Source organism: Cydia amplana, chromosome 2 (assembly GCF_948474715.1).
Source record: "Cydia amplana chromosome 2, ilCydAmpl1.1, whole genome shotgun sequence".
Lineage (NCBI taxonomy): Eukaryota > Metazoa > Arthropoda > Insecta > Lepidoptera > Tortricidae > Cydia > Cydia amplana.
The window spans coordinates 21,872,414-21,896,487 of NC_086070.1; the positions used below are offsets into that span (position 1 = coordinate 21,872,414).

The window sequence follows — 24,074 nt, forward strand, 5'->3', positions numbered from 1 at the left end:
TTCTTTATAGCTCGAATATGCAAGAGTGATAGTTAGATAACATTTCGACTCTCTCGTTTGCGGTAGACCCTTAGATTGTGACTGATTGTGGGAGTGGCGCCACCTACGCAGAGTTTCGCGTAATATTCCCTATTCCATCCAAGTGTTTCTCTAGCCCCAATGTCTCTTAGGGCTGATTTAGACGGCGCGCGAACTCGCATGCAATTTTAGTTACATTGCGGACTGTTGGTTACGTCCAATTCAACCGACCGATCAAAACCCGCAATGTAATAGCCCCAATGTCTCTTAAGATCGGTATAACTAGGATAGCGGTGCCGTCATATAGCGGCCGTCTCCATACTAAATAATACGGCTAAATATGGATGTCGTAGTATTTGTATGGAGACGGCCGCTATATGACGGCACCGCTTTCGGAGGAAACCAAAGCTTTACCCTATCTAACCTTACCTCTAGTGTGACAGCGCCTCGCAGTAGTGAGCGAGCGACGGCACTCCCAACCTGCAGGCGACCCGCGCGTCACGCCCGGAGACGCGCGGGTTGACGTGCGCGTTGTGCAACTCCGACACCTGCGTCGAGCACGCGGCCGCCGGGTCGCCAGACGCCGACAGGCTGCCCAACCTGAGTCACGCTTTTTAGTTACTTTTCTGTATGATCTTTTACAGTATGCTTTTCCTGGGCTATTTTACAGATAACCCAGGAGCTTAGTATCACATTTACATTATTTTATTGTTATGTACGAAAATGTTACATTTTATTAGAAATATTTTTTACGGTGTTTTATAATAATGACACAAGAAGTAACCAATAGAGCTAACAGTTTTTTTCACTCAAACTTTTGACGCACCGGTCTTTAACAGAAAAGTTCTTTGAAACCAGATTCGGTAGTAGTATGCTACGGTTATGGTGTGCGCGCCTCGCAGTAGTGAGCGAGCGACGGCACTCCCAACCTGCAGGCAACCCGCGCGTCACGGCCGGAGACGCGCGGGTTGACGTGCGCGTTGTGCAACTCCGACACCTGCGTCGAGCACGCGGCCGCCGGGTCGCCAGACGCCGATAGGCTGCCCAACCTGAGTCACGCTTTTTAGTTACTTTTCTGTATGACCCACACATTTTACAGTATGCTTTTCCTGGGCTATTTTACAGATAACCCAGGAGCTTAGTATCACATTTACATTATTTTATTGTTATGTACGAAAATGTTACATTTTATTAGAGATATTCTTTACGGTGTTTTATAATAATGACGCAAGTAGTAACCAATAAAGCTTACAGACTACAGTTTTTTTGCTGTCAAAGTTTTAACGCACGCAGAGAGTTACTGTCATGGTAACACCATTTGACTTGGATCCTTAGTGTAAGGCCTGAGTGGACGCTCGAATCGGAGCGTTCGGCGGGGCGTGCAGCGTGGCGTCGGGCTCGCAAGTGATTTGAGCAGCGTGCACTAAGGCCGCTCCTATACGCTTGCATTTGTTTAACATGCACGCCGCACGCCCCGCCCCGCTGCACGCCCAACTCGAGCGGCTACTCAGGCCTTACACTTATTCTTTCACTGATATATGTCAATGGGGTTGTCCAGTCGAAGTATTTAGCAGATGGCGCCATCATAGCTTCCCCTGTCAATCCCTAGAATTGTGTAATTTTTTTGTTTTTTAAAGCCCTGAATGAATACGTAAGATTCCAACAATCAAAGAGGAAGTTAACAGATATTGTGTTAAGTACAAAGAACGACTAAAAAAACATACAAACGAACTTGCAAGGGACTTGGTAAATACCAATGACAATCCGAGTAGGCTGAAAAGGTGGCAAATACTGCGGCTAGACCAGAGGCACTAAGTGGCACAAGAAGATAAATTCTATCAAAGTCAAGAGAGAGTATTTAATGGAATACCTCTCAAAACCCTCAAAAAAGACATAACATCTGATTATGGCTAAAACAGCCGATTGCAGATAAAGAGAGAAAAAAAAAAGTCCTGAATGCCAGCCCTTTAAGCCAAATCTCATAGAAAAAGGAGCAAGCTATGATGGCGCCATCTATGCAAACCTTTGACAGTTGGCAACCCCATTTGTAAAGTGTCAAAAATTAACGCCATCTATTCGACAGTCGGCCAAAGGTATGGCGCCATCGCTCGAAATGATTGCACCATACCTTTGGCCTAGTCTCGAGTAGATGACGTAAATTTTTGACATTGAACAAATTGACACATTTCACTGAAAAAATAAGGATCAAAGTCAAATGGCGTTTAATCTTCTGTCGAAAGATGGCAGTAAATTTAGTGTGGCTTCATAATTTACTTTGACAATCCGCCTCTTTGCTGGCAATGTCTTATGGAGTTGTGCGCGACAACGCAAGGCAAGTTAAGCGGTCTGACAAAATAGTTTCAAAGTTATTTTAGTTGCAAGCAGACGCCCAATCTTATTGTTTTTTTTTTAGTTTTGTTAACCTTTTCGACGCCGTGTCAAACACATAAGCTGTCACGCTGACGCCACGTCACCGAAGTGTCAAAACTGAAATTGAACTTTATGCATATGCACGTAGGTCGATGTTGCTCTGGTCTGGGACCGATTAACCCGTCATTTCCCACGATATGACGTCACCCATAAGCGTTCTGACGCAAATTTGAGCCCTTTGGAGCTGACAGGTCGGTCTTTGGCGTTGAACCTACGGTGGCGTCCAAAAGGTTAAAAAAAACTTGGAAATAGAAAAATAATCTTACCAAAATTCGTTGCCAGGGTGCGCGTTTCCGTCCCACGGATACGTCATGACTAGCAGCTTACCCTCGTGTTCGCCCGTTAGCTTCGCTGACGGTTCCCGGTTTTCTAGCTGCACGTTTATGCCACCTGGTATTACAAACAATAAATGAAGCCTTGCTGTAGCTATAGGGTATTTGACTGTACTTAAAATAAAATATCTGGGAGACCAAGCTTTGCTCGGAAAACATATAAAAACTCAGAACTTTGCGTTTTCCCAGAGATAAGACCTAGCTAGTTCGATTTTTCACCCCCGAAAACCCCCATATACCAAATGTCATCGAAATCGTTAGGGCCGTTTCTGAGATCCCTGAAATATATATATAAATAAATAAATAAACAATTGCTCGTTTAATGGTATTAGATTATTTTACACCATGCCTGAAATAAAAAACCAAAATTAACAGAGAAACGTAACAGCAGTTATTTAAAGACACAATTTCTATTTTAAAACCCGTATAAAACTATAATCCCACATTAGGCACCTATACGAGCGGCTTGTTACCGGGTTTCTCTTGCGACAGAAACATCTTTGCAGTTCACAAACAAACAGTACAATTTCAAGTAGTACAGCACAATCAACTATAATAATAAATACACGAAGGGCATGATACCATATTATGACAGAATGAAATTGCCAGGTCATGAAATTGAAAAAACAGGAGCACTGCTTTGTAACTGCGAGTTGATCGAGCATAATCCCCAAATATCTATTTATTGATCCCGCAGCAATGCTCAAAAACCGAGGGCATTCAAAATATTTGCGAAACAATGCGCGGATTCACTGCCACAAAAACGGGATAAAAAGCTGAAAGGTGAGTTATCTGGCAGCACTGTGATAAACGAAAGAACAACGTTAGCTCTTGAGGTAACGTGTGTTTTGACAGTTCTTTACGAATTTCGTGCTGTCAAAAACTCCGAAAATTGCGGTTCGCGGTAGGCCTATGGAACGATATTCGATCCATAATCGTCTTTCGAACGGGTCGCTCGATGACGGCTGTCTTCGCAGTAGTAAACCGTGTTTTATCTGTCAGAAAAGCTCGAAATTGTCGATTTTCGGTATTGGCGGTAGCCCCCCTGTACGTAATTTGATTGTGACGTTACATGCTAGTGTTTTATACTATCAATTCCATAGTAGCAAAATCGTTCTGACAGTTCGAAAAAAGAAACTGATTTGACTAGTAGTCAAATACCCTATTGACAATTGCGAGTACCATAATACTTAGCCCCTATTTATCAAATTGTCAATGTCAAGTTAAAATTCTCGATTTAGGCCATGATGGCAGCTGTTTCAACGCGTAAACCACTCTTATTTGTTATATTTTGTCAAGTAATAATAATAGCAAGGTTATAGAAAATACAAACCTTTAGGATGCCTTTTGCTTTCAAAGAATATTCTTTTCTCTGTACTCCCCTCCTCTGTTCCATTTGTAAATAATGCTGAAAAAAAAAACATGTCAGGTAAATCCCATAATGCTATGCTCAGCACTCGGCAGGACCAAAGTTATGCAGAAAACGACCAACTCCACTGAGTTATGATCTAAGTCACTTTGACAAAAACGGGTTGCACTCCGGGAGTGCCGGCAGAAGTGAAAACTCAATGACTAGTGCATAATGTCTGTATAATTGAGCTTAACGCCATCTACCATCCACATCACTGTTAGTACTCGAGTTATATTAATACCAGTTAGAGGGCAATAAATAAATAATAATAATAATTACAAGCTTCAATTAGTTAATTTATGTTTTATCCCTTTCTTACAAAAAATTAGCCAATATGATAGATTAAGACAAAACGAGCTAATTCAGGCTTCTAGTTTAACAGCTGAACTAAATTGTCAAACGTCAACTTTTGGCTGGCATTTACATTAGCTATGAATTTGTTTTGGACTGTACACATCTAATCCAATCAAGGCCAGGCGTGGCTCACTCCGCGATTTCGTCGCGTCGCTACAAGTACCTACAAGTACATGAGGCCCACACCAATTTTGGTGTCTATAGCCATAGTACTTGCCGCGCGCCGCTACGGAACGGACGCCTGCTCGCGCTTGCGCCACCTAGCGGTCATATCTGTCGTAACAGACGCGTTTTGTTAGGGAGTGAATCTTCTGTACCTAGTACTTACCTATTATTCGGGTGGATCAACTATTTCTTGTTGTTATTCTGTCCGGTCAGCCAAGAGACAATAGTAGCATAGTTTGTTAGAAGACATTGTACACCACCTTCTGACACGCTTGGTAGACGACCCTCTATGGAAAGGGTTTATAAGTATCACAAAAAAGCGTGTTTGGTGAATTTAAATGCCTAAAAATCAGCTTTTAAAGCACTCTTTAAAAGCTCACTACCCAGGAGAACGTAACCGTGGCAACGAGTGACAAGAAAAAGTTGATTCACCCATTTATTCAAGGCATCTTTATTGTAGACCAAATATTTATTATTATACTCTGCCTCTTTATTTCCTTAGTAAATTACAGCAATTGTAGTACTTACCTAAAATGCTGGCGCTGGGTTGGATGTACGCGAAATTGACGTCAGTGACGTGGTTCAACAGGTCCTTCTTTAAGAACGAGCGTATCCTCTCCAAGAAGCTCAGAATGTATACGTCGGGCTGATGGGCGGACACTTTCCATACGCCTAGGCCTGAAAAATAAAAGATTTTTTTAGTAAGGGTTCATCTCACAAAATTTCGATTTTTTAGACATATAAAACACACTCCGCAGTATTAACGCTGATCCTCTTGTAGTACACTTCATTGACAAATGTAAAATTTCATGTCATGCACTTTGACATAGCGGTCTATGTAGCGTCTGTCCTCGGGTTTGTACTAACAATTTAACTGTCTTGTTGCAATAAGGCAGCAAATGTAGCAATGTCAATACGTCATGAGAAGAAGATGGATCAACTATTTCGTGTTGTTACCTATTTCGTTTCGTCAGTCAGGAGACGAAAAGTAGCACAGTTTACACACTAAAAAGTGTTGTACAGTAAAGTGTTGTATAATAACTTCATTATAGTTCTCTAAAGTGTTGTATAATGAACTCATTATAGTTCTCTAAAGTGTTGTATAATAACTTCATTATAGTTCACTAAAGTGTTGTATAACGCAATTTTTTCAACTCACCAGCCCCTATAACGTTAACGAACGCGTCCCTCCCCGCGCCCCTCGCCCGCTCCTCGGCCTCATGTAGCACACACTCCGCAGTAACGCTGATCCTCTTGTAGTACACTTCGTTGTCGAATATCATGTCGTGCACTTTCACGTAGCGGTCCATGTAGCGTCTGTCCTCGGGTTTGTACTAACAATTTAACTGTCTTGTTGCAATAAGGCAGCAAATGTAGCAATGTCAATACGTCATGAGAAGAAGATGGATCAACTATTTTGTGTTGTTACCTTTTTCGTTTCGTCAGTCAGGAGACGAAAAGTAGCACAGTTTACACACTAAAAAGTGTTGTACAGTAAAGTGTTGTATAATAACTTCATTATACTTCTCTAAAGTGTTGTATAATTAACTCATTATAGTTCACTAAAGTGTTGTATAATACGTAAGTTAAAGCCAAATATAACATTTTTCCAACTCACCAGCCCCTATAACGTTAACGAACGCGTCCCTCCCCGCACCCCTCGCCCGCTCCTCGGCCTCATGTAGCACACACTCCGCAGTGACGCTGATCCTCTTGTAGTACACTTCGTTGTCGAATATCATGTCGTGCACTTTGACATAGCGGTCTATGTAGCGTCTGTACTTGGGTTTTTACTAACAATTTAACTTGTTGCAATACGGCAGCAATGTCAATATGTCATGAGAAGAAGATGGATCAACTATTTTGTGTTGTTACCTATTTCGTTTCGTCAGTCAGGAGACGAAAAGTAGCACGGTTTACACACTAAAAAGTGTCGTATAATAAATTTATTATACTTATAACTAAAGTGTTGTATAATAACTTCATTATAGTTCTCTAAAGTGTTGTATAATTAACTCATTATAGTTCTCTAAAGTGTTGTATAATAACTTCATTATAGTTCGCTAAAGTGTTGTATAACGCAATTTTTCCAACTCACCAGCCCCTATAACGTTAACGAACGCGTCCCTCCCCGCGCCCCTCGCCCGCTCCTCGGCCTCATGTAGCACACACTCCGCAGTGACGCTGATCCTCTTGTAGTACACTTCGTTGTCGAATATCATGTCGTGCACTTTGACATAGCGGTCTATGTAGCGTCTGTACTTGGGTTTTTACTAACAATTTAACTTGTTGCAATACGGCAGCAATGTCAATATGTCATGAGAAGAAGATGGATCAACTATTTTGTGTTGTTACCTATTTCGTTTCGTCAGTCAGGAGACGAAAAGTAGCACGGTTTACACACTAAAAAGTGTCGTATAATAAATTTATTATACTTATAACTAAAGTGTTGTATAATAACTTCATTATAGTTCTCTAAAGTGTTGTATAATTAACTCATTATAGTTCTCTAAAGTGTTGTATAATAACTTCATTATAGTTCGCTAAAGTGTTGTATAACGCAATTTTTCCAACTCACCAGCCCCTATAACGTTAACGAACGCGTCCCTCCCCGCGCCCCTCGCCCGCTCCTCGGCCTCATGTAGCACACACTCCGCAGTGACGCTGATCCTCTTGTAGTACACTTCGTTGTCGAATATCATGTCGTGCACTTTCACGTAGCGGTCCATGTAGCGTCTGTCCTCGGGTTTGTACTAACAATTTAACTGTCTTGTTGCAATAAGGCAGCAAATGTAGCAATGTCAATACGTCATGAGAAGAAGATGGATCAACTATTTCGTGTTGTTACCTATTTCGTTTCGTCAGTCAGGAGACGAAAAGTAGCACAGTTTACACACTAAAAAGTTTTGTACAGTAAAGTGTTGTATAATAACTTCATTATAGTTCTCTAAAGTGTTGTATAATGAACTCATTATAGTTCTCTAAAGTGTTGTATAATAACTTCATTATAGTTCACTAAAGTGTTGTATAACGCAATTTTTTCAACTCACCAGCCCCTATAACGTTAACGAACGCGTCCCTCCCCGCGCCCCTCGCCCGCTCCTCGGCCTCATGTAGCACACACTCCGCAGTGACGCTGATCCTCTTGTAGTACACTTCGTTGTCGAATATCATGTCGTGCACTTTCACGTAGCGGTCCATGTAGCGTCTGTCCTCGGGTTTGTACTAACAATTTAACTGTCTTGTTGCAATAAGGCAGCAAATGTAGCAATGTCAATACGTCATGAGAAGAAGATGGATCAACTATTTTGTGTTGTTACCTTTTTCGTTTCGTCAGTCAGGAGACGAAAAGTAGCACAGTTTACACACTAAAAAGTGTTGTACAGTAAAGTGTTGTATAATAACTTCATTATACTTCTCTAAAGTGTTGTATAATTAACTCATTATAGTTCACTAAAGTGTTGTATAATACGTAAGTTAAAGCCAAATATAACATTTTTCCAACTCACCAGCCCCTATAACGTTAACGAACGCGTCCCTCCCCGCACCCCTCGCCCGCTCCTCGGCCTCATGTAGCACACACTCCGCAGTGACGCTGATCCTCTTGTAGTACACTTCGTTGTCGAATATCATGTCGTGCACTTTGACATAGCGGTCTATGTAGCGTCTGTACTTGGGTTTTTACTAACAATTTAACTGTCTTGTTGCAATAAGGCAGCAAATGTAGCAATGTCAATACGTCATGAGAAGAAGATGGATCAACTATTTTGTGTTGTTACCTTTTTCGTTTCGTCAGTCAGGAGACGAAAAGTAGCACAGTTTACACACTAAAAAGTGTCGCTAAAGTGTTGTAAAATAAGTTCATTATACTTCTCTAAAGTGTTGTATAATTAACTCATTATAGTTCTCTAAAGTGTTGTATAATACATTCATTATAGTTCACTAAAGTGTTGTATAACGCAAATTAAAGCCAAATATAACATTTCCAACTCACCAGCCCCTATAACGTTAACGAACGCGTCCCTCCCCGCGCCCCTCGCCCGCTCCTCGGCCTCATGTAGCACACACTCCGCAGTGACGCTGATCCTCTTGTAGTACACTTCATTGTCGAATATCATGTCGTGCACTTTGACATAGCGGTCTATGTAGCGTCTGTCCTCGGGTTTGTCTTCGATGTTCACGTAGGAGGTTAGCTCTTCGTGGGTGTAGCTGTGTACCTGGTAGAAAAAAAAATCTATGAAACCTTATTGTCGATGGCGGTTACGCCATTATTATCGATGCTCTGATATAAATACAATGCCGCGCGACGCTGTGCGGCGTAAGCGCCATCGACAATAAGGTCCCTTTTCATAGATAATGCCCCATATTTTAATTTAGCCTCTTAAGGCCCAAGGTCCTACCTATAGTACCTATTCAGATCGATGTAATTTAAACCACGTTCAATTGGAACAGAGTCGCTTTTGATTTGTTTCGTTCAATTTTCAAACAACGCACAATCAACTCTATTTCCTACAGTTTAGACTCAAAATTCAGTGGCAAATTTTTGACGTTTCGTTTGTATGGCTAGGCTTAGGAGGCTATGTCACTCACAACTGAGTCGCATCTAATAACACCTCATATGATAAAATCCGTCCCTTATACAGGGTGCCCAGTAATTAATGGATAACCTTCTAACCACCGACAGGGCACCTTAGGCTGGTCCAGAAAATGCACTTCTAGGTCTAGTAAAAGTTTCGTGGTTTTCGAGATAATCGCACTTTTCTAAATTTGAAGTATGGTGCTAAGCTATTAAAAAAGACAGAAAAGTTCGATTATCTCGAAAACCACGAAACTTTTACTAGACCTAGAAGTGCATTTTCTGGACCAGCCTAAGGTGCCCTGTATAAAGTCCGCCAACTGTCAGTGTTGCTTTTAGTTTCGAAAAATAAAATATTTTGGCAGTCGGGTAAAAATGTATTTGAAGAAACCAAGTATTCTACGTTTACCACAAAAATGTAGTAGAACTCCTTACCTGGTAAAACTCCGAGAACATCTGCCTCCACATATGCCGTGCCGACTGGTTGTTGCGTACATACGTCGTCTTCAAAACGTTGAGGCACGTCGTGGGCGTCACCTCTTCCCCATATCTGAGAACCAACATGTAACGATGGTATTCCACCTATCCACTGACTTAATATAAAAGAAATAAGACACACAAAGCAGAACAAAAACGTCAACAAATGTGGATCCCAATGACGTTTCGCACCATTTGCATTGATGATAAAAACGCTTACGTAAATTTTGAGTCAAGATAAATGTTTCGTACAGAAAAGAGCTTAATGTCGTAAGCATTAAGTGTCAAATTTGCATACATAAGTACCAACACTGTTAAAAAATTTAGTCCGATGGCACTAAACGTAACGTATTTACGTCAAGCAACGTCAAACGAGAATAATGAACGAATGGAGTCACTTTGGTACACTTTAATAGGTATGTACAGAAAAACCAATTGAAGTAATAAATAAAACAAATTTAATTTAATCGGGAGTTCAAATAAAATTAATTCGTGGTTCAAATTCAAACAAATTAAATTTTTAATAAGTAAGTATACGTTTTTAAATACTAATTTCCTTGAAATAAATTCAACTTATTAAATAAAATAACTGTGTATTTTAGATCTACATTTACTCATCGCATGGGTGCACGGGGACATTTAGGTACTGATTGGATTTTTTTTATAAAGTCCATACTTAATAAAAAAAATCGGGTTATTCCCACTAGTTACCACCAAGTTGATATCAGTGGCAACTACTAGGAATTTTTTTTCCCACCTTTTACCACTGGTAACTACTGGGAAAAATAATTCCCACTAGTTACCACCAAAGCGAGTTGGTGGAAATAACCCAAAAAAATCCTGTGGTTGTCACTGTGTTCAGACAGGTTTAGCATTTACAGTTAGTCGATATAAGCCCTTATTGGTTGTCAGAAACAGGGAAATGGGCCGATCACACAAGTGCCGTTTTGCTTTGTTTAAAACTGCATCACCCCTATCTCTTGCTATAATTAAATAGCAGTCCACTTTGCACGTCGCATAGGTTTTCTTGGAAATCTTGAATTTAAACATAATATTATTCCTTACGAATTCCATATAAAAATAAAAATAAATATTGACCTCACATCGACTCATTAGATTTTTGTTCCTTGACATCCCTTCTTTGGTACTAACACATTAATTTATTCAAAACCATAAAATTACCACCAGATTACAACAACTAACCGAAAGAAATACATTCCATCCTTTTTCCTTGTTTTATCATTGTTATTTTTACATACTTTAACGGCACATTTCGTAATTGTTGACAACTTCACATTTGAGCGTTTCAAACAAGACTAAACGAAAAAGTAACGCGTGATCTGTTTCAACGTTACTTTTGTGGGGCCATTTTTTGCGGCTGATTGGGTATCCAGTTCTTTATTCTATATCAATGCACCTATCCAATTTCTTTGTCCAATGTGTATTGCATCTCACATTTTGCTTAATGAGAGAGTGAGATGCAATTACAATGGACAAGTGGAATATTACCCTAAACTCTCTAAAGCAAAGAGTAAAGTAAGTACACACACACTTATACACAATATAATACAGAGGTGGGCCAATACACCCGTCCATACAGAATGAGTTGCCTCGTGAGTAACTATAAATTGCCGCGTGAAGCTACTCATTCTGTGAAAATTTAAGCTTTGCCTACCCGAGGCACGGCAACGATGCCTCAGGCGAGGCAGGTTTTCAGGGACTTTTATGCAATAAAATCACCTTACAATCGGCTTAGACGCATTATACGATTAAAGTATAATTGGGTAAATTATGAATTAAGTCATTAAAAAAATCAACTAACCCATTCTCTAAGCAGTTCTGCTGTTCAGTAATGAGGATGTCTTCGTAGTCCATTCGGCCCCGGCGTTCGAAACGAGGGCCCACGATACCTGTTCACAGATAAAAGTAAGTAAGTAAGTAGTCTTATGGGGCTGTTTAATAAATTAGGGTGTTTATATTATATCCAAGAAAATAATAAGTAAGATTGTTAAAATATCATCAACACTTACCTATAATAACAGCATCTCTTTCCGCATCCTCTTCACTAATAACCCCCTTATTCTTCCTACTTCCATTATTGATGCACTCCGTATAACCGCTGACGTACACAAACGCAGCTATCTTCATTTCATCGTAGCTCAAACAGTTCTCGAGGACCAATGGCGGCTTCTGATGCAGCGTGCCCACTGCCTCCCAGCCTTCGTGACTGTAAAGTTAACCTGCGGTAATGCGGTTGTACATCGTAGTCAAGCGAATTTGAACTTTAACACAAGGGTGAAAGGTATCTTGCAAGACTAACAAATTAGCAACTCACCCCTCCTCGCCTGACATTAGTTTATACGTGTCATGCGGCCCCATGAACGTGACGGCCCTCTTTTTGAGTATCCTGTCTATCAGATCTGGTACGGTCATGTCGTTGTACAGCGCTTTCTCAATACTGGAGCCGAATTCTCTGCAACAGATTATAATGATAAGGCGGGTTCATACAGAGCGACCCGCCTCCCAAGGCAATTGCCGCGCGAGGCAGCTTGGTCTGTCCAGCCGCGCCTCGCCCGAGGCATCGTAGCCGCGCGTGCGTTAGCCTCGGGCGAGGAAAGACTGAGCTGCTTTGTGCGGCAATTCCTTCGCGAGGCAAATCGCTCTGTTTGTATCTACATAAAGTAACAATGAATAAACTTCGTTTTGTTACACAACTTTGGGAACATATCAAATTATTTTATTAAATATATTGATTTGTGTTTTTTATATAGTCACACTACTATACAGTGAAATGTCATAAATTAAAGAAAACTATTGTTTTGTTGTCCGTAACGTGTCGTGACCCAAGGGATAGTTATTTGCCATGCAACAGCTTTTACGACATTTTATTGGTTGGATCTACTGTTTCTTGTTATTACGTGACCCGTTAGTCAGAAGACAATGTGGTAACCCATACTAATAATAACATTCTTAATAAATGGTAAATAATGCAGTGGTCGTAAAAGTTGTTTCCACAATAATACTTATTCACATGGTAATCAATTTTACTACAGGAAAACATCTCGAGAATATAAAACCGGCTTAAAAAAAAGATTTATGGGTAAGTAATTACTGCCGTTAAGATTTTCCTCATGGGGATTGCCAATTCCCGTTTTGATGGATTTCGTTATTGTCAGCCCACATTTAATGAGTCAGTGTCTTAAAAGTGAATCATTGTTGCAACATTTTTATTTGTAGTTTAACTATAACTTTTACACACAAAAATCAGGATTTGCCAACTTAAGATGACGACATGTGTATTCGAAGCATAATGGACTAACTAGCCAGATATTTCATAATATTACACAGAATAAGTTACCTCTTGTAAATGAGGAAATGAGTCATCAACAGCAGCACCCGCTCGTGAATGAGGGGATATGTGGAGGCTATGTTGCTCTTGAGCTTCTCTACTGGGCGACGCACCTTCAACTTTTCTAGCCTGTAATACATAGGAGTTTTCATCATATTAAAAAAGGTATGGAATAAGTTTGCCAAATTGTCTAAGTACGTATGTCACTAGAACATAGCTGGGGATATCTATTATATACAAATAGTATCCTAAATTAGTACTTAAACTTCTACTGTCCCTCTATCTCCTTTGCATGAGATACAGGATTATATTCCTAGTTCAGGTGCACATAACAATGTACGTAAAATGTAAAAGTTATTAAAAATATTTATTATATAAGAAACAACATTCTTCAGTGTGTTTATTGTGCTTGTATTGTATTAAGGTAGTTTAATTCCAATGTTAAATGATTTCCTGTTATATAATACTTTGTTTTTGGATCTTTAAAAAAACACATAATAGGGAAATTTTTACTTGTAGTAGAATTGAGTAACTTTGTTTTTCTAGGCTCATCATCATTTGGCATCAATTTAAAATTGAACCTCATGATTAAAAATAAATAGCAGTAATTCCAAACAGTTTATTGAATCCTTTTCTCATCTTGTATCAAGTTTTCTATCAAAATAGCTGAATTAAATACAATTTAACATACCTGACAGTTTCAATAGGAAATGGTATGGGAAAAGCTTTGCTCCTCTTGATAGTTTCATCGACATCATCCGAGTACTCAAGCTTCGGCAGATCTGTGCATTGACGTAACAGCTCATTTGTCTCCTTGCTCATGCTCGGGAAACACCAGTCTGGCTTACACCTAAAACATACGACAAAAAATAAAATATAGTCACTACTGCCTTCTGCCTTTGTACTTAGCTTTTCCTAATTGTATGTTTCTTTTATTATTTGTTTTTGTATAATGCGGTGGTGGCCGAGTGGATATGACGCCCGACTTTCAATCCGGAGGTCGCGGGTTCAAATCCTGGCTCGTACCAATGAGTTTTTCGGAACTTATGTACGAAATATCATTTGATATTTACCACTAGCTTTTCGGTGAAGGAAAACATCGTGAGGAAACCTGCATACATCTGCGAAGAAATTCAAAGGTGTATGTGAAGTCTCCAATCCGCATTGGGCTAGCGTGGGGACTATAGCCCAAGCCCTCTCGCGCATGAGGAGGCCTGTGCCCAGCAGTGGGACGTATAAAGGCTGAATTATTATTATTATTTTATTATTATTATTTTTGTATAATAAAGAGTTTACTACTACAACAAAAAATCTGTAAAAGTGATAACTGTGTAGGTAAATATTTCGTAACTATACGAATCTTGTGACAACTGCTTTACTGCAGTAATATTGCTTGTTCTTTTAGAAATTTCAATGTTTTTAAAGTATATATTATCAAATATATTACAGTCGACTCTTGTTAATTCAAACTTGCGATAATTCGAACCTCTCTATAATTCGAAGTTATCACGAGTGTCACTACGTGTCACTAATAGTGTACTAATAATATCTCTTTATATTTCGAAATAAATCAATACATTTTTAAGCACTTGGTAATTCGAACAAAAATAATCATCACTAAGTAACAAAACGACGCGTTAATTCGAACTCATAGGCGTCAAACACTCTACAATTCAAAGTTATCAGATTGCAGCCCTCACAGAGGCAATAATAGACCGCACATTTTGAGACAAGTCCAAGTTTTTCGTTGCACTCTTTCGTTGGTTATGTGTACTTACCTACAGATTAAAAGTTAGTGTTGAAAAGGAGTTAATCGAAAAAATGGAGGTAGAGGTGGGAAGACAAGTGATGTTGCAAAAGAATTTTCATCAGTCTCAGCAATGTGCACTGAAGCAAACTCATGTTTCAGACTTCTTCCGAAACTAATCTTTTCATATTGTAAAAAAAAATGTAGTTTATCAATATTTTATTATTACTAACCTACTCAATAATTCGAACTTTCATATTTTTTCTCTCAAAAATTATGAACCATTTGATATTTCAAACACTCGATAATTCGTAATATTTTAAAAGTCCTTCGAGTTTCGAATTAACGAGAGTCGACTGTATGTGAGTGCGTTATAATCAGGCCTCGGAGTTTTTTTAGCACGGTAAGACTAAGGAGAGCTATGGAGTCTTTGTTAACATTAAAATTAAGTTCATACTCATACTCATCCTCATTAATTAAGTACAAGTAAATTATGTACAGCTCTAGACCTAATAAATATCAGCGATCATCACAATAACGAAATACGTAACTATATATTCATGACATAATGTGACATCTGATTTACTCATACACATATTTAGGTAAAGAGGTTTAATCATAAGTGGCCTCGGTATTATACTCTAACTCTTCATAGGGTTCTATCCAGCGCTGTATAAACGAAGAACGTTGGCGAGATTTTGTATTGTGTAGAATGCTGTTGACATGCTTTAATATAAAAGTGTGTCTTAATTGCGTGAGATGTACGTCACAAGACACACACATTACTACACATTTTTCGTGATCGTATATAAGATCTTTGTACGGTTCAATCCAGTGCAAAATTTCAGATATTTGTGGATCCGTCATAATGAAATCAGCAATTTATTCCGAAATTTGCCTTAAATGAATATATTGAAGTAACAAATCATACGTCTTAATATGTTGATACATGACATATGATGTCATTAAGTGCATTATCTAAAGCGGCCAGTGACAACGTATAGTTCCTTATCTTAACAGTAATTATAGTATGTAGGTACGTTAAGTACTTAAATAAAATATTGGAGCGATGACACTGCAATATGGGTAATATAATAATATTAACATACACATATACATATTATTACTTTTTTATAATATAACATTTAATTAAATATATGTAAACAGAATTAATTACATATAAGTAGTCTAAGTATTTATAAAACGATTCGGACGAACTTAATTAATGAGGATGAGTATGAGTATGAATTTAATTTTAATGTTAACAAAGACTCCATAGCTCTCCTTAGTCTTACCGTGCTAAAAAAACTCCGAGGCCTGGTTATAATGTTTGTTTTTGCGTCGTAGTCTGCGGCTTTAGGATAATGAGTAAGTAGATCTTATCTCTTCAAAAAGTAACGTCACAAAATGCGATGATTACTTACTATCGCTAGGATTTGATGGAAAAAAAAAAGAAAATATGTACGTACCAAGAAATGTTCTGAAATTGTCTTAGAATATCCATGTTTGGTGGCTTTCCCTGAAACGTTTACCGTAATTGTAGAATCTTCATAAAAGTACAGTAATAACGGAATAAACAAAATTATGCAAATTAACAAATAACTGTGCAATCGTATACTTACAGACGCTTGTCGTGTAAAAATCAGAGTAAGGGGAAATAGTTTTAACCAAAACATAAACACATCCAACTTATATTCATCTATTAGGCATATACTACAAAATAATTTGCGTTTTGCGGAAAAATCTCCAGATGCAGAATAGAATGAATGAATCAGATTGAAACGAATGGTTAAAATGGTTTTGTTAATTTGACATTGACAGTTGACAGATATAGTTTTTAATGCATTTCATTTGCGGGTTATACAGCTTAAATAAAACCGTTAAAGCTGTCTGTGCGCGTTTTATTTTATAGCTTAAACAAACTAGTTTGAAAAATGTTGCCAGTCTAATATAATTCCCTCTAAAACGGAGGTAATTTCGCACTGTGGAAATAATGATAAATCTTAACATAATAGAAGTATTTAAAGTTTTTGATAAATGCTGATAATAAACGGTTTGTAGGCTAGTAGAAATGGGACTTTAAAAGCTTTAAACCAAATTTGCTCCAGCTCCAGTGAGCCTTCGTCTGAAACTTTAATGTTTCGAGGATAACTTTTCGTGGGATTTAACAATTCAAATATGGCTACACTAAATAGCTGTCAAAGTAGGTTTATAATGTCAATGTCATTGTCATGTCAAGCTGACGTTTAGACGGAAGGTTTTGGCGCGTATGTTGTGCGGCGAACAGAAAATGTTAATTTTATAAATAAAACTTTAATAAACGCGTGTTTCGAAAACACGGAAAACAGTAAGCATATTCTCAAACCATGGGTGACCTGCAAAAGATACGATCGGAGGTCAACAATGCATTCAAGCTTAGCGGCTTCACAATACGTCGCGAAGCCAGCACCTTTGTGACCGAACAGGTTTCCTCTCTAACGCCGCGCGAAAGAACCAAAATGATCGACAAGTTAACCGCCCATTTAATGCACCAGTGTATATCCCAGCCTATTTTAGAGAAGGAACATCTAGAAACTGCCTACAGGGAGTGCTCTACTGCCGGACTCGAAGAGACTGAATCAGTACTGAGTGTGATCGATGCCTTTAGCATTCCTAAACTGGTATATGATAATGAAAGGAAGAAGTTCAGTAAAAGCGTGAGTACCGACCGCCACTTGTACCCAGAGCCTAAATGGAAAGCCCAGTACTTGATAGATAGATATACTATTATTTGGCAAAGGACTGTTAGAAACAAGTTGTTTGCTCAAGAAGTACTGCCATCTATGGAGCAAGAGAAACGATTTCAGTTGAGAAAAATCGAGGTTCTACTTAGTTCCTCAAGCAGAGTTGACGAGGTTATAGTGTTAGGTCTGTTAACTCAGTTAACTGAAGGTAAGTTCTACTTAGAAGATCCAACTGGGAGTGTAGAATTAGATATGAAGGAAACTAGGTACCATTCAGGACTGTTTACGGAAAGCAGCTTTGTTCTAGCAGAAGGATTCTTTGAAGACAAGGTATTCCATGTGATGGGTCTAGTTCTACCACCTTCAGAGAGCAGGGCAACATCTTTGAACTATTTCGGAAACTTGAACACTTTTGGAGGAAAATCAAAGAACTTATTAAAAAATTCTCAAAATTTGCTAAAAGTAGAGCAAGAGAATGAAGATGGAATGTTTATTTTCTTATCTGATGTTTGGTTTGACAATCTCAAAGTGATGGCGAAGCTAAAAACATTATTTACTGGTTATAATGAGTTCCCACCTATCGCTATTGTGTTTATGGGAGAGTTTTTATCATGCCCTTATGGATACGAACATAGTACACAGCTCAAAGCGGCCTTAATCAATTTAGCGGACATGCTCTTACCATTCACTAAACTACGAGAACTCTGTAAGTTTATCTTTGTCCCCGGCCGAGGAGATCCCGCTGCACCTAACATCCTGCCTAGACCTGCAATCCCAAACTCTGTTACAAAAGAAATAAGGGATAAATTGGGAGATTCAGTAATTTTCACGTCAAACCCCTGCAGAATACAATACTGCACACAAGAAATAATCTTAATAAGGCAGGATTTGGTGACAAAAATGTGTAGAAACTCGATACATTTCCCGGAAACGGGTGATATACCTGACCATTTGACAAAAACATTGCTGAGTCAGTGTACTTTGTCTCCGTTGTCTTTAGGAATACAACCGGTTTACTGGAGGCATGCGGATGCTTTAAGCTTGTACCCGATGCCGGACCTGATGGTGGTGGCGGATCATTTCCAGCCTTATACAAGGGCATACCAAGACTGCCAGATTATTAATCCAGGATCGTTCCCTAGGACAGAGTTTTCATTCAAAGTCTATGTTCCGGCTTCAAAGACAGTTGAAGATTCACAAATACCCAAAGAAGATAGTTGATGATAAATTGATACTCCTGTTGCACAATTCAGCAAAAAAATCATATGGAAAAATTATTGAACTGCAAAATCTTAAGAATTTTAAAAACTATGTTCTGTCTAAAACTATGTAATGTAATGTATTGTACTAGAAAATACTCCTTCCCATAAGAACTATTGCAGTCAACTGGTAGAGCCACATGGTTATTTGTTATAGGGGAAAATTTGATAAATAATACAATTTATACATTTTACTTTTGTTTAATTTTGTATAAACAAATATTTACAATATATATTTTTCAAAAAATCTATTGTACAGGGTTGGAGCATAAAATCACTACGAAAATGACTAATAAAAACATTGGCCACTTACAAAAAAATGGCAGTGTCAGTTTTGTATAATTAATTCCGTTTGAAAAAACCGCCTTTTACATTGAGGGAACTGAATTTTTATCAGATCAGGTCAGGGAAAGGTTTACAAACAGAGAGAAGTTTCATAGAGTATTAAAGATATTAAAAAAAGGAAGATAATTAGGGAGAAAAAAAAATTAAGTTAAGAAATATGAAAATGATTCGTAAACTTTATATATTATAAATATTACCAATTGATTATGGCAGTTTCATTACGAAAGTGACCTTTAATATAATTCATTACTTATTTACTATAAGAGATTCAAATTACACCATATAAATAAATATTCAAGAGTAAAATCTGCTCTAGACTACGACAAAAATTGAACATTCTTTTTAAACACTAGTATTGAATACTGTTTATTTTCGTGACAAACGTAACCACTAGTCTAGTAATCACTTTAAGAAATATTACAGTGACTAATTTATTACAGGTCGTGATAAAATTACAATATTATATCAATGAACTTCATGGAACATTCACACAAGATGACGCACACCAATAAAATGCAACGTTGAACGTTTAAATTAATAAAATTTTAAAATATATTTGGTCAACCAGATCTTGACACTAGAAAAAGGCGGCAAATTTGAAAAATGTAGGCGCGAAGGGATATCGTCCCATAGAAAATTTGAATTTCGTGCCTTTTTTTACTGACAAGATTTGGTTGACCAGCTATAATTTCTTATTAAACCAACAACGTCTACTACCTCACTATATTTAAAATGTTCCAAAGTTTTATAATATACCTATATCTAACATTGAATTTTATTTATGGACGGATTCATAACTGAGTAAGTATATACCTATCTAAAACTATTTCAAAATCTACAACCACGTTTAAAACCGTCATAAAAAAATAAATATAATTAAAGCGGTCAATATCGGAACTCGGCAGTGGAACATAAAAAATCACCGCATCTGACTTTTAAAAAGTTCTAAGTACATGTTCAACATTTTTAACCTAAAACCAAGCTTCTTACGTTTCAAAATTGGATGTGTACTTTAAGCTAAATTGTGAAAAGACCTAAGTGTGCTTTACATTTTCAACCTAAAACTAATCTTATCGCTAAAGCATTAAGGTTCAAGCTCCCATGATGGTGCTGTAGGTGTCCCCGATGGGCGCGAGGGCGACTAGGCAGATCATGGCCACGACGAATATGAGGATTATGGGCGCGTAGATGCCGAGAAGCAGTCGACGGAAACTGGAGAACTGAAATTATAAAACATTCCTTCTTATTGGCCGTTGCTCGTATACCTATATGTTGGGTCCATGTTGGGTTATGATGAGCTCGCAAAAGCATCGCCGACGGGGTATCGGAGGTCTACAATAGAGTTCCCGAAACCCCGCCTACAAAGCGCGCGGCGGAACACCCCAGGGGGTTTAGTCCGTGGAAGTCGGACATACCCACAGGGCTTCTCCCGGGCCAGTGGGATCCATAAGGGATTCCCCCTGGGTCATCAAAAAAAAAAAAAAAGGGTAGGCCTATCGAAGGGACGCAGCGATGCAGAGCGAGATCACACAATACTGCTTTCTCCCATTAACCTAGTGTTATATGATCTGTGCTTTAACGTATTCCTAAAAGTCTCTTAGATTGGATTAGGGTGCCTCTATCAATATGTATACGAGCCATTTTATTAAAAGCTGAGGTGCGCAACCTTCGGTCAATACGCTGTCTCAGGGGTACCCAACCTGTGATATCGGTGTAATAGTGCTTACCTGCGCACCTTCTGTCGACCTACCTACGAGGATAGATGGGGTGCGCCTCCTCGGTCTTAATTATAATGATGTCTTAGGGGTAGGTACACAACACAACCCAATGCCAGCGCTTGCTACGCGCTACGAACGTAGCCGATAACATGGGAAAAACCGTATATTGTAACACTCTCCCACCTCTCTACTCAACTAACCCTACTTTACCCTACCTAGATAGATCTAGACTAGCCTAAAATACTAAAAATTCCAATAAGAAAATCTAAAATTCTAAAACCCTTTAAAATACCGCAATCCGTAAATACCTTTATTAATAAATATAAAAGTAATGTAAATGACCTAAAAAGCTAATTAAATAAGTTAATATCTTGAATTGGATCAGTAAATTGGCCAAATGATCGTCTAGTGTTTATGTAGAACCCTTCGTCGTAACCGCTAATAGTAACCGAAATCCTTTTCGCATATAAGGAAAGAGTTATGAATCCTAATAATGTCAAATAATTATTAAACCGTAAATTATGTCTGAATAAAATATATGTCCGAGTTGTAAGAAAGATTATTGCAAGTTTTAGTAATGTTAGACTTAGTCTGACTAAGTCTGTAATATGATGTAAACAAAAAGTCAATAGTAAAATGTCATAATTAAGTATGTCCGAGAAATGTCATAGTAAATCGTCAGTAAAGTATGTCAAAGTAGTAAAGTCTGTCAAATGTAATAGTCAATTGGTCAATGTCAGAATGAATTCTAATAAATGTCACAATTACAAACATTTTTGATTTTGGGGTATAGATGTCGCTCCGCCTCCGCGACACCCGTGATCATCATCCAGTTGCAGGTCAGAATCCCCGCCCCAGTTCGGAAGGAACTATTTTGTGGTCCAGAAGGGACATCTTTTATAATGACTGGCCTACTTCACCATTTGACCAAGTCATTATTTTGTGACATTTTTCGTCAACATTGAGAGGAAATCAAAGGGACAATTTAACATAACAAAATACTGGTAGTAGAGCAGCTGTATTTGATCCACTCTAAATCCCCAGAATACTGTAATTTTGTAGTAAACATATTTTAGTATACAATGAAATGATATTATCCAGACCGTTGTTGTAGTCATTCTGAATCACACTTTCGGACCAAAATAAACTACGGTCTTGCATCTGCCTCGACCTAGCCCAGACAAACCACTCATTGATATATTTCAATAATAATATGACCTTGTATTTTTAAGGCCAAGTGTGAAAATTACAGATCTGTAGAAAACAGAATGAAATCGTCATACAGACTGCCAAGGGACAGGCAAAATAAATATTTCTTTCATAAGCAAAGTGACTCTACAATACTACAGTATATTGTGGTTATTAACTTTAGTTTTTCCCACAATATATTTCTACCAGTAGCGTTGCAAAGGACCAAAATATATTTAAAGTCATAAGTAAATAAGTCAAGTTTGTCAACAAGTCATAAATAAGTATATGTAAGAAAATCCTAATAATCCCTAACCCCACTCTACATCCTAGCTATTGCTATTTTGAAATTAACCCATAAACCCATAATTATAATCGTAATATACAATAAAAATAGCCATATCAAATGTATCGAAGGGGAACCTAGCTATTTACTGTGAATATCTAATGGCTTTATTAAAATTAATAACCCTAGATTAAACTTAAAATTCCCTAAGCCAAACAAATATAAAACCTAGCCCTAACAGCTAAACTAACCAACTACTCTACCGATATATTTGCAAACTAGTATCCCGGGATACACATTTAATTTACTCGCGTAATTACTCGATGTGCAATGAGTAATCTCTAGTCTACAGCTAACTAAGACGAGTGAGGAAGCTCGATTTAGTCTAGATCCTATTCCTCGTGTGCTGGCCAATATATCCACACAGGGGGTTGGGACAGCGGATATATAGCCGGAAAAGGGTAATATAAAAGTGAATATATAAATACATAGATACGGGATATTTGGACTAGAACCTGGCTTTTTTAAGAAGTCTAGTTGACAACCCAAATCGTCCAGATTCCAGGGGTAAAACCTGTCTTAATAAACGCAGGAACTGCCAGGTCCCACCTGGTATTTATCAAAAATCCGCAATTAGTGAACTAGGGCTGTAGTTGACACCGTTTGGTTACCCGCCCTATTTCTCCAACCACCCAGCACTGTGCTGAATTGGAACTTGTTCTATCTACCCCATAATTTATACAAGAAAGCTATGAACTATATCACAAAACTACTTTAAATTAATATATAAAGTCCTCCAACCAAGATCATTTCAGTGTAAATATCACTAAAATAATCCTAGTCGAAACACTAAATATATTAAACACAATTAAATCACAAATTAATAAATTGCACTGAAAACTAAACAAGACTTTAAAACCTTTAACACTATTGATTTGTAACCTAAACTTCACCAATATATTCACATACATTAGCGCTTGTCTGAGCACAAATCAATAAACAAATAAAATAATTTAAATTCACTATGAATGGCACTATGAACAACACAAACTTTATAATCTTATTAAGTCTATTGATCAATAGTTTAGACTTCACTTAGTACAAATTTAAAATACTAGCGCTTGTCTAATCCACAAACCAATAAACAATAAAACCCTCAAAAATTAACACAATTTAAATGAACTTCTCTAAAACTATCAAATAAAAACCCACAACAAGTTACGTTATATTATGCTCCAACCCAAACTCTACCAGCATCATAAGATTCTAGCAAAGTCCAGGCCAGGTCACAATATAGGCAACCTAGATTAACCTAACAACCTACACTATTGAACCAGTTCCAACGGACTGCTGAAGGCCAAGAAAATGCTTGTGCAATTCCTTATAAACATCCCTACCATGCCATAACGCTTCCCCGCTATTCCCAGTTCCTTTGCCCTCATTGGTATACCTCAAACTAATGCTGAACTTCATAATCGCATGCAAATTAAACCTTATTTACTAATTAAAATAAGGTCCAACTTGACCTACTTAATGGGTGTGGTTTAAAATATTATTATGACGGCTGTGGGTTGACACCTCAGTTTGTTTTAGGGTTCGTATCTCAAAAGGCAAAAACGGAAACCCCACAGGACCACCCGTACGTCCGTCTATCTGTCTGTCTGTCTGTCACAATCTACCTTCTCCAAAATAACTG

The 24,074-nt window shown here is 38.0% G+C and overlaps 3 protein-coding genes across 5 annotated transcripts in view; 1 reads left to right on the forward strand and 2 right to left on the reverse strand.

Moving 5' to 3' along the window:
• Positions 1-438: 438 nt before the first annotated feature.
• LOC134660160 (uncharacterized) lies at positions 439-16,568 on the reverse strand. Its single transcript, XM_063515894.1, has 13 exons — positions 16,482-16,568; positions 16,329-16,378; positions 13,804-13,962; positions 13,122-13,241; positions 12,099-12,236; positions 11,794-11,990; positions 11,586-11,673; positions 9,722-9,836; positions 8,705-8,927; positions 5,239-5,388; positions 4,114-4,188; positions 2,715-2,838; positions 439-618 (listed from the first exon to the last, which is right to left on the reverse strand). Exons 1-13 carry the CDS (start codon positions 16,533-16,535, stop codon positions 450-452), a joined length of 1,662 nt encoding a protein of 553 aa, XP_063371964.1. The 5' UTR covers positions 16,536-16,568; the 3' UTR covers positions 439-449.
• A 637-nt stretch (positions 16,569-17,205) lies between these two features.
• Positions 17,206-18,806, forward strand: LOC134660171 (DNA polymerase epsilon subunit 2). The gene has a single exon (XM_063515902.1). The coding sequence runs from the start codon at positions 17,226-17,228 to the stop codon at positions 18,801-18,803; it is 1,578 nt and encodes a 525-aa protein (XP_063371972.1). The 5' UTR covers positions 17,206-17,225; the 3' UTR covers positions 18,804-18,806.
• A 1,322-nt stretch (positions 18,807-20,128) lies between these two features.
• Positions 20,129-24,074, reverse strand: part of LOC134660183 (putative ferric-chelate reductase 1 homolog) — a 60,631-nt gene continuing 56,685 nt past the window's right edge. For 2 of the 3 annotated variants that reach the window (XM_063515912.1, XM_063515919.1), the window contains exon 13: positions 20,130-20,406. In XM_063515912.1, coding sequence (XP_063371982.1) covers positions 20,278-20,406 — 129 coding nt within the window. In that variant the 3' untranslated portion in view covers positions 20,130-20,277. Of the gene's footprint in view, positions 20,407-24,074 lie in introns of all 3 variants that reach the window. The other variant, XM_063515926.1, reaches the window with a different exon arrangement.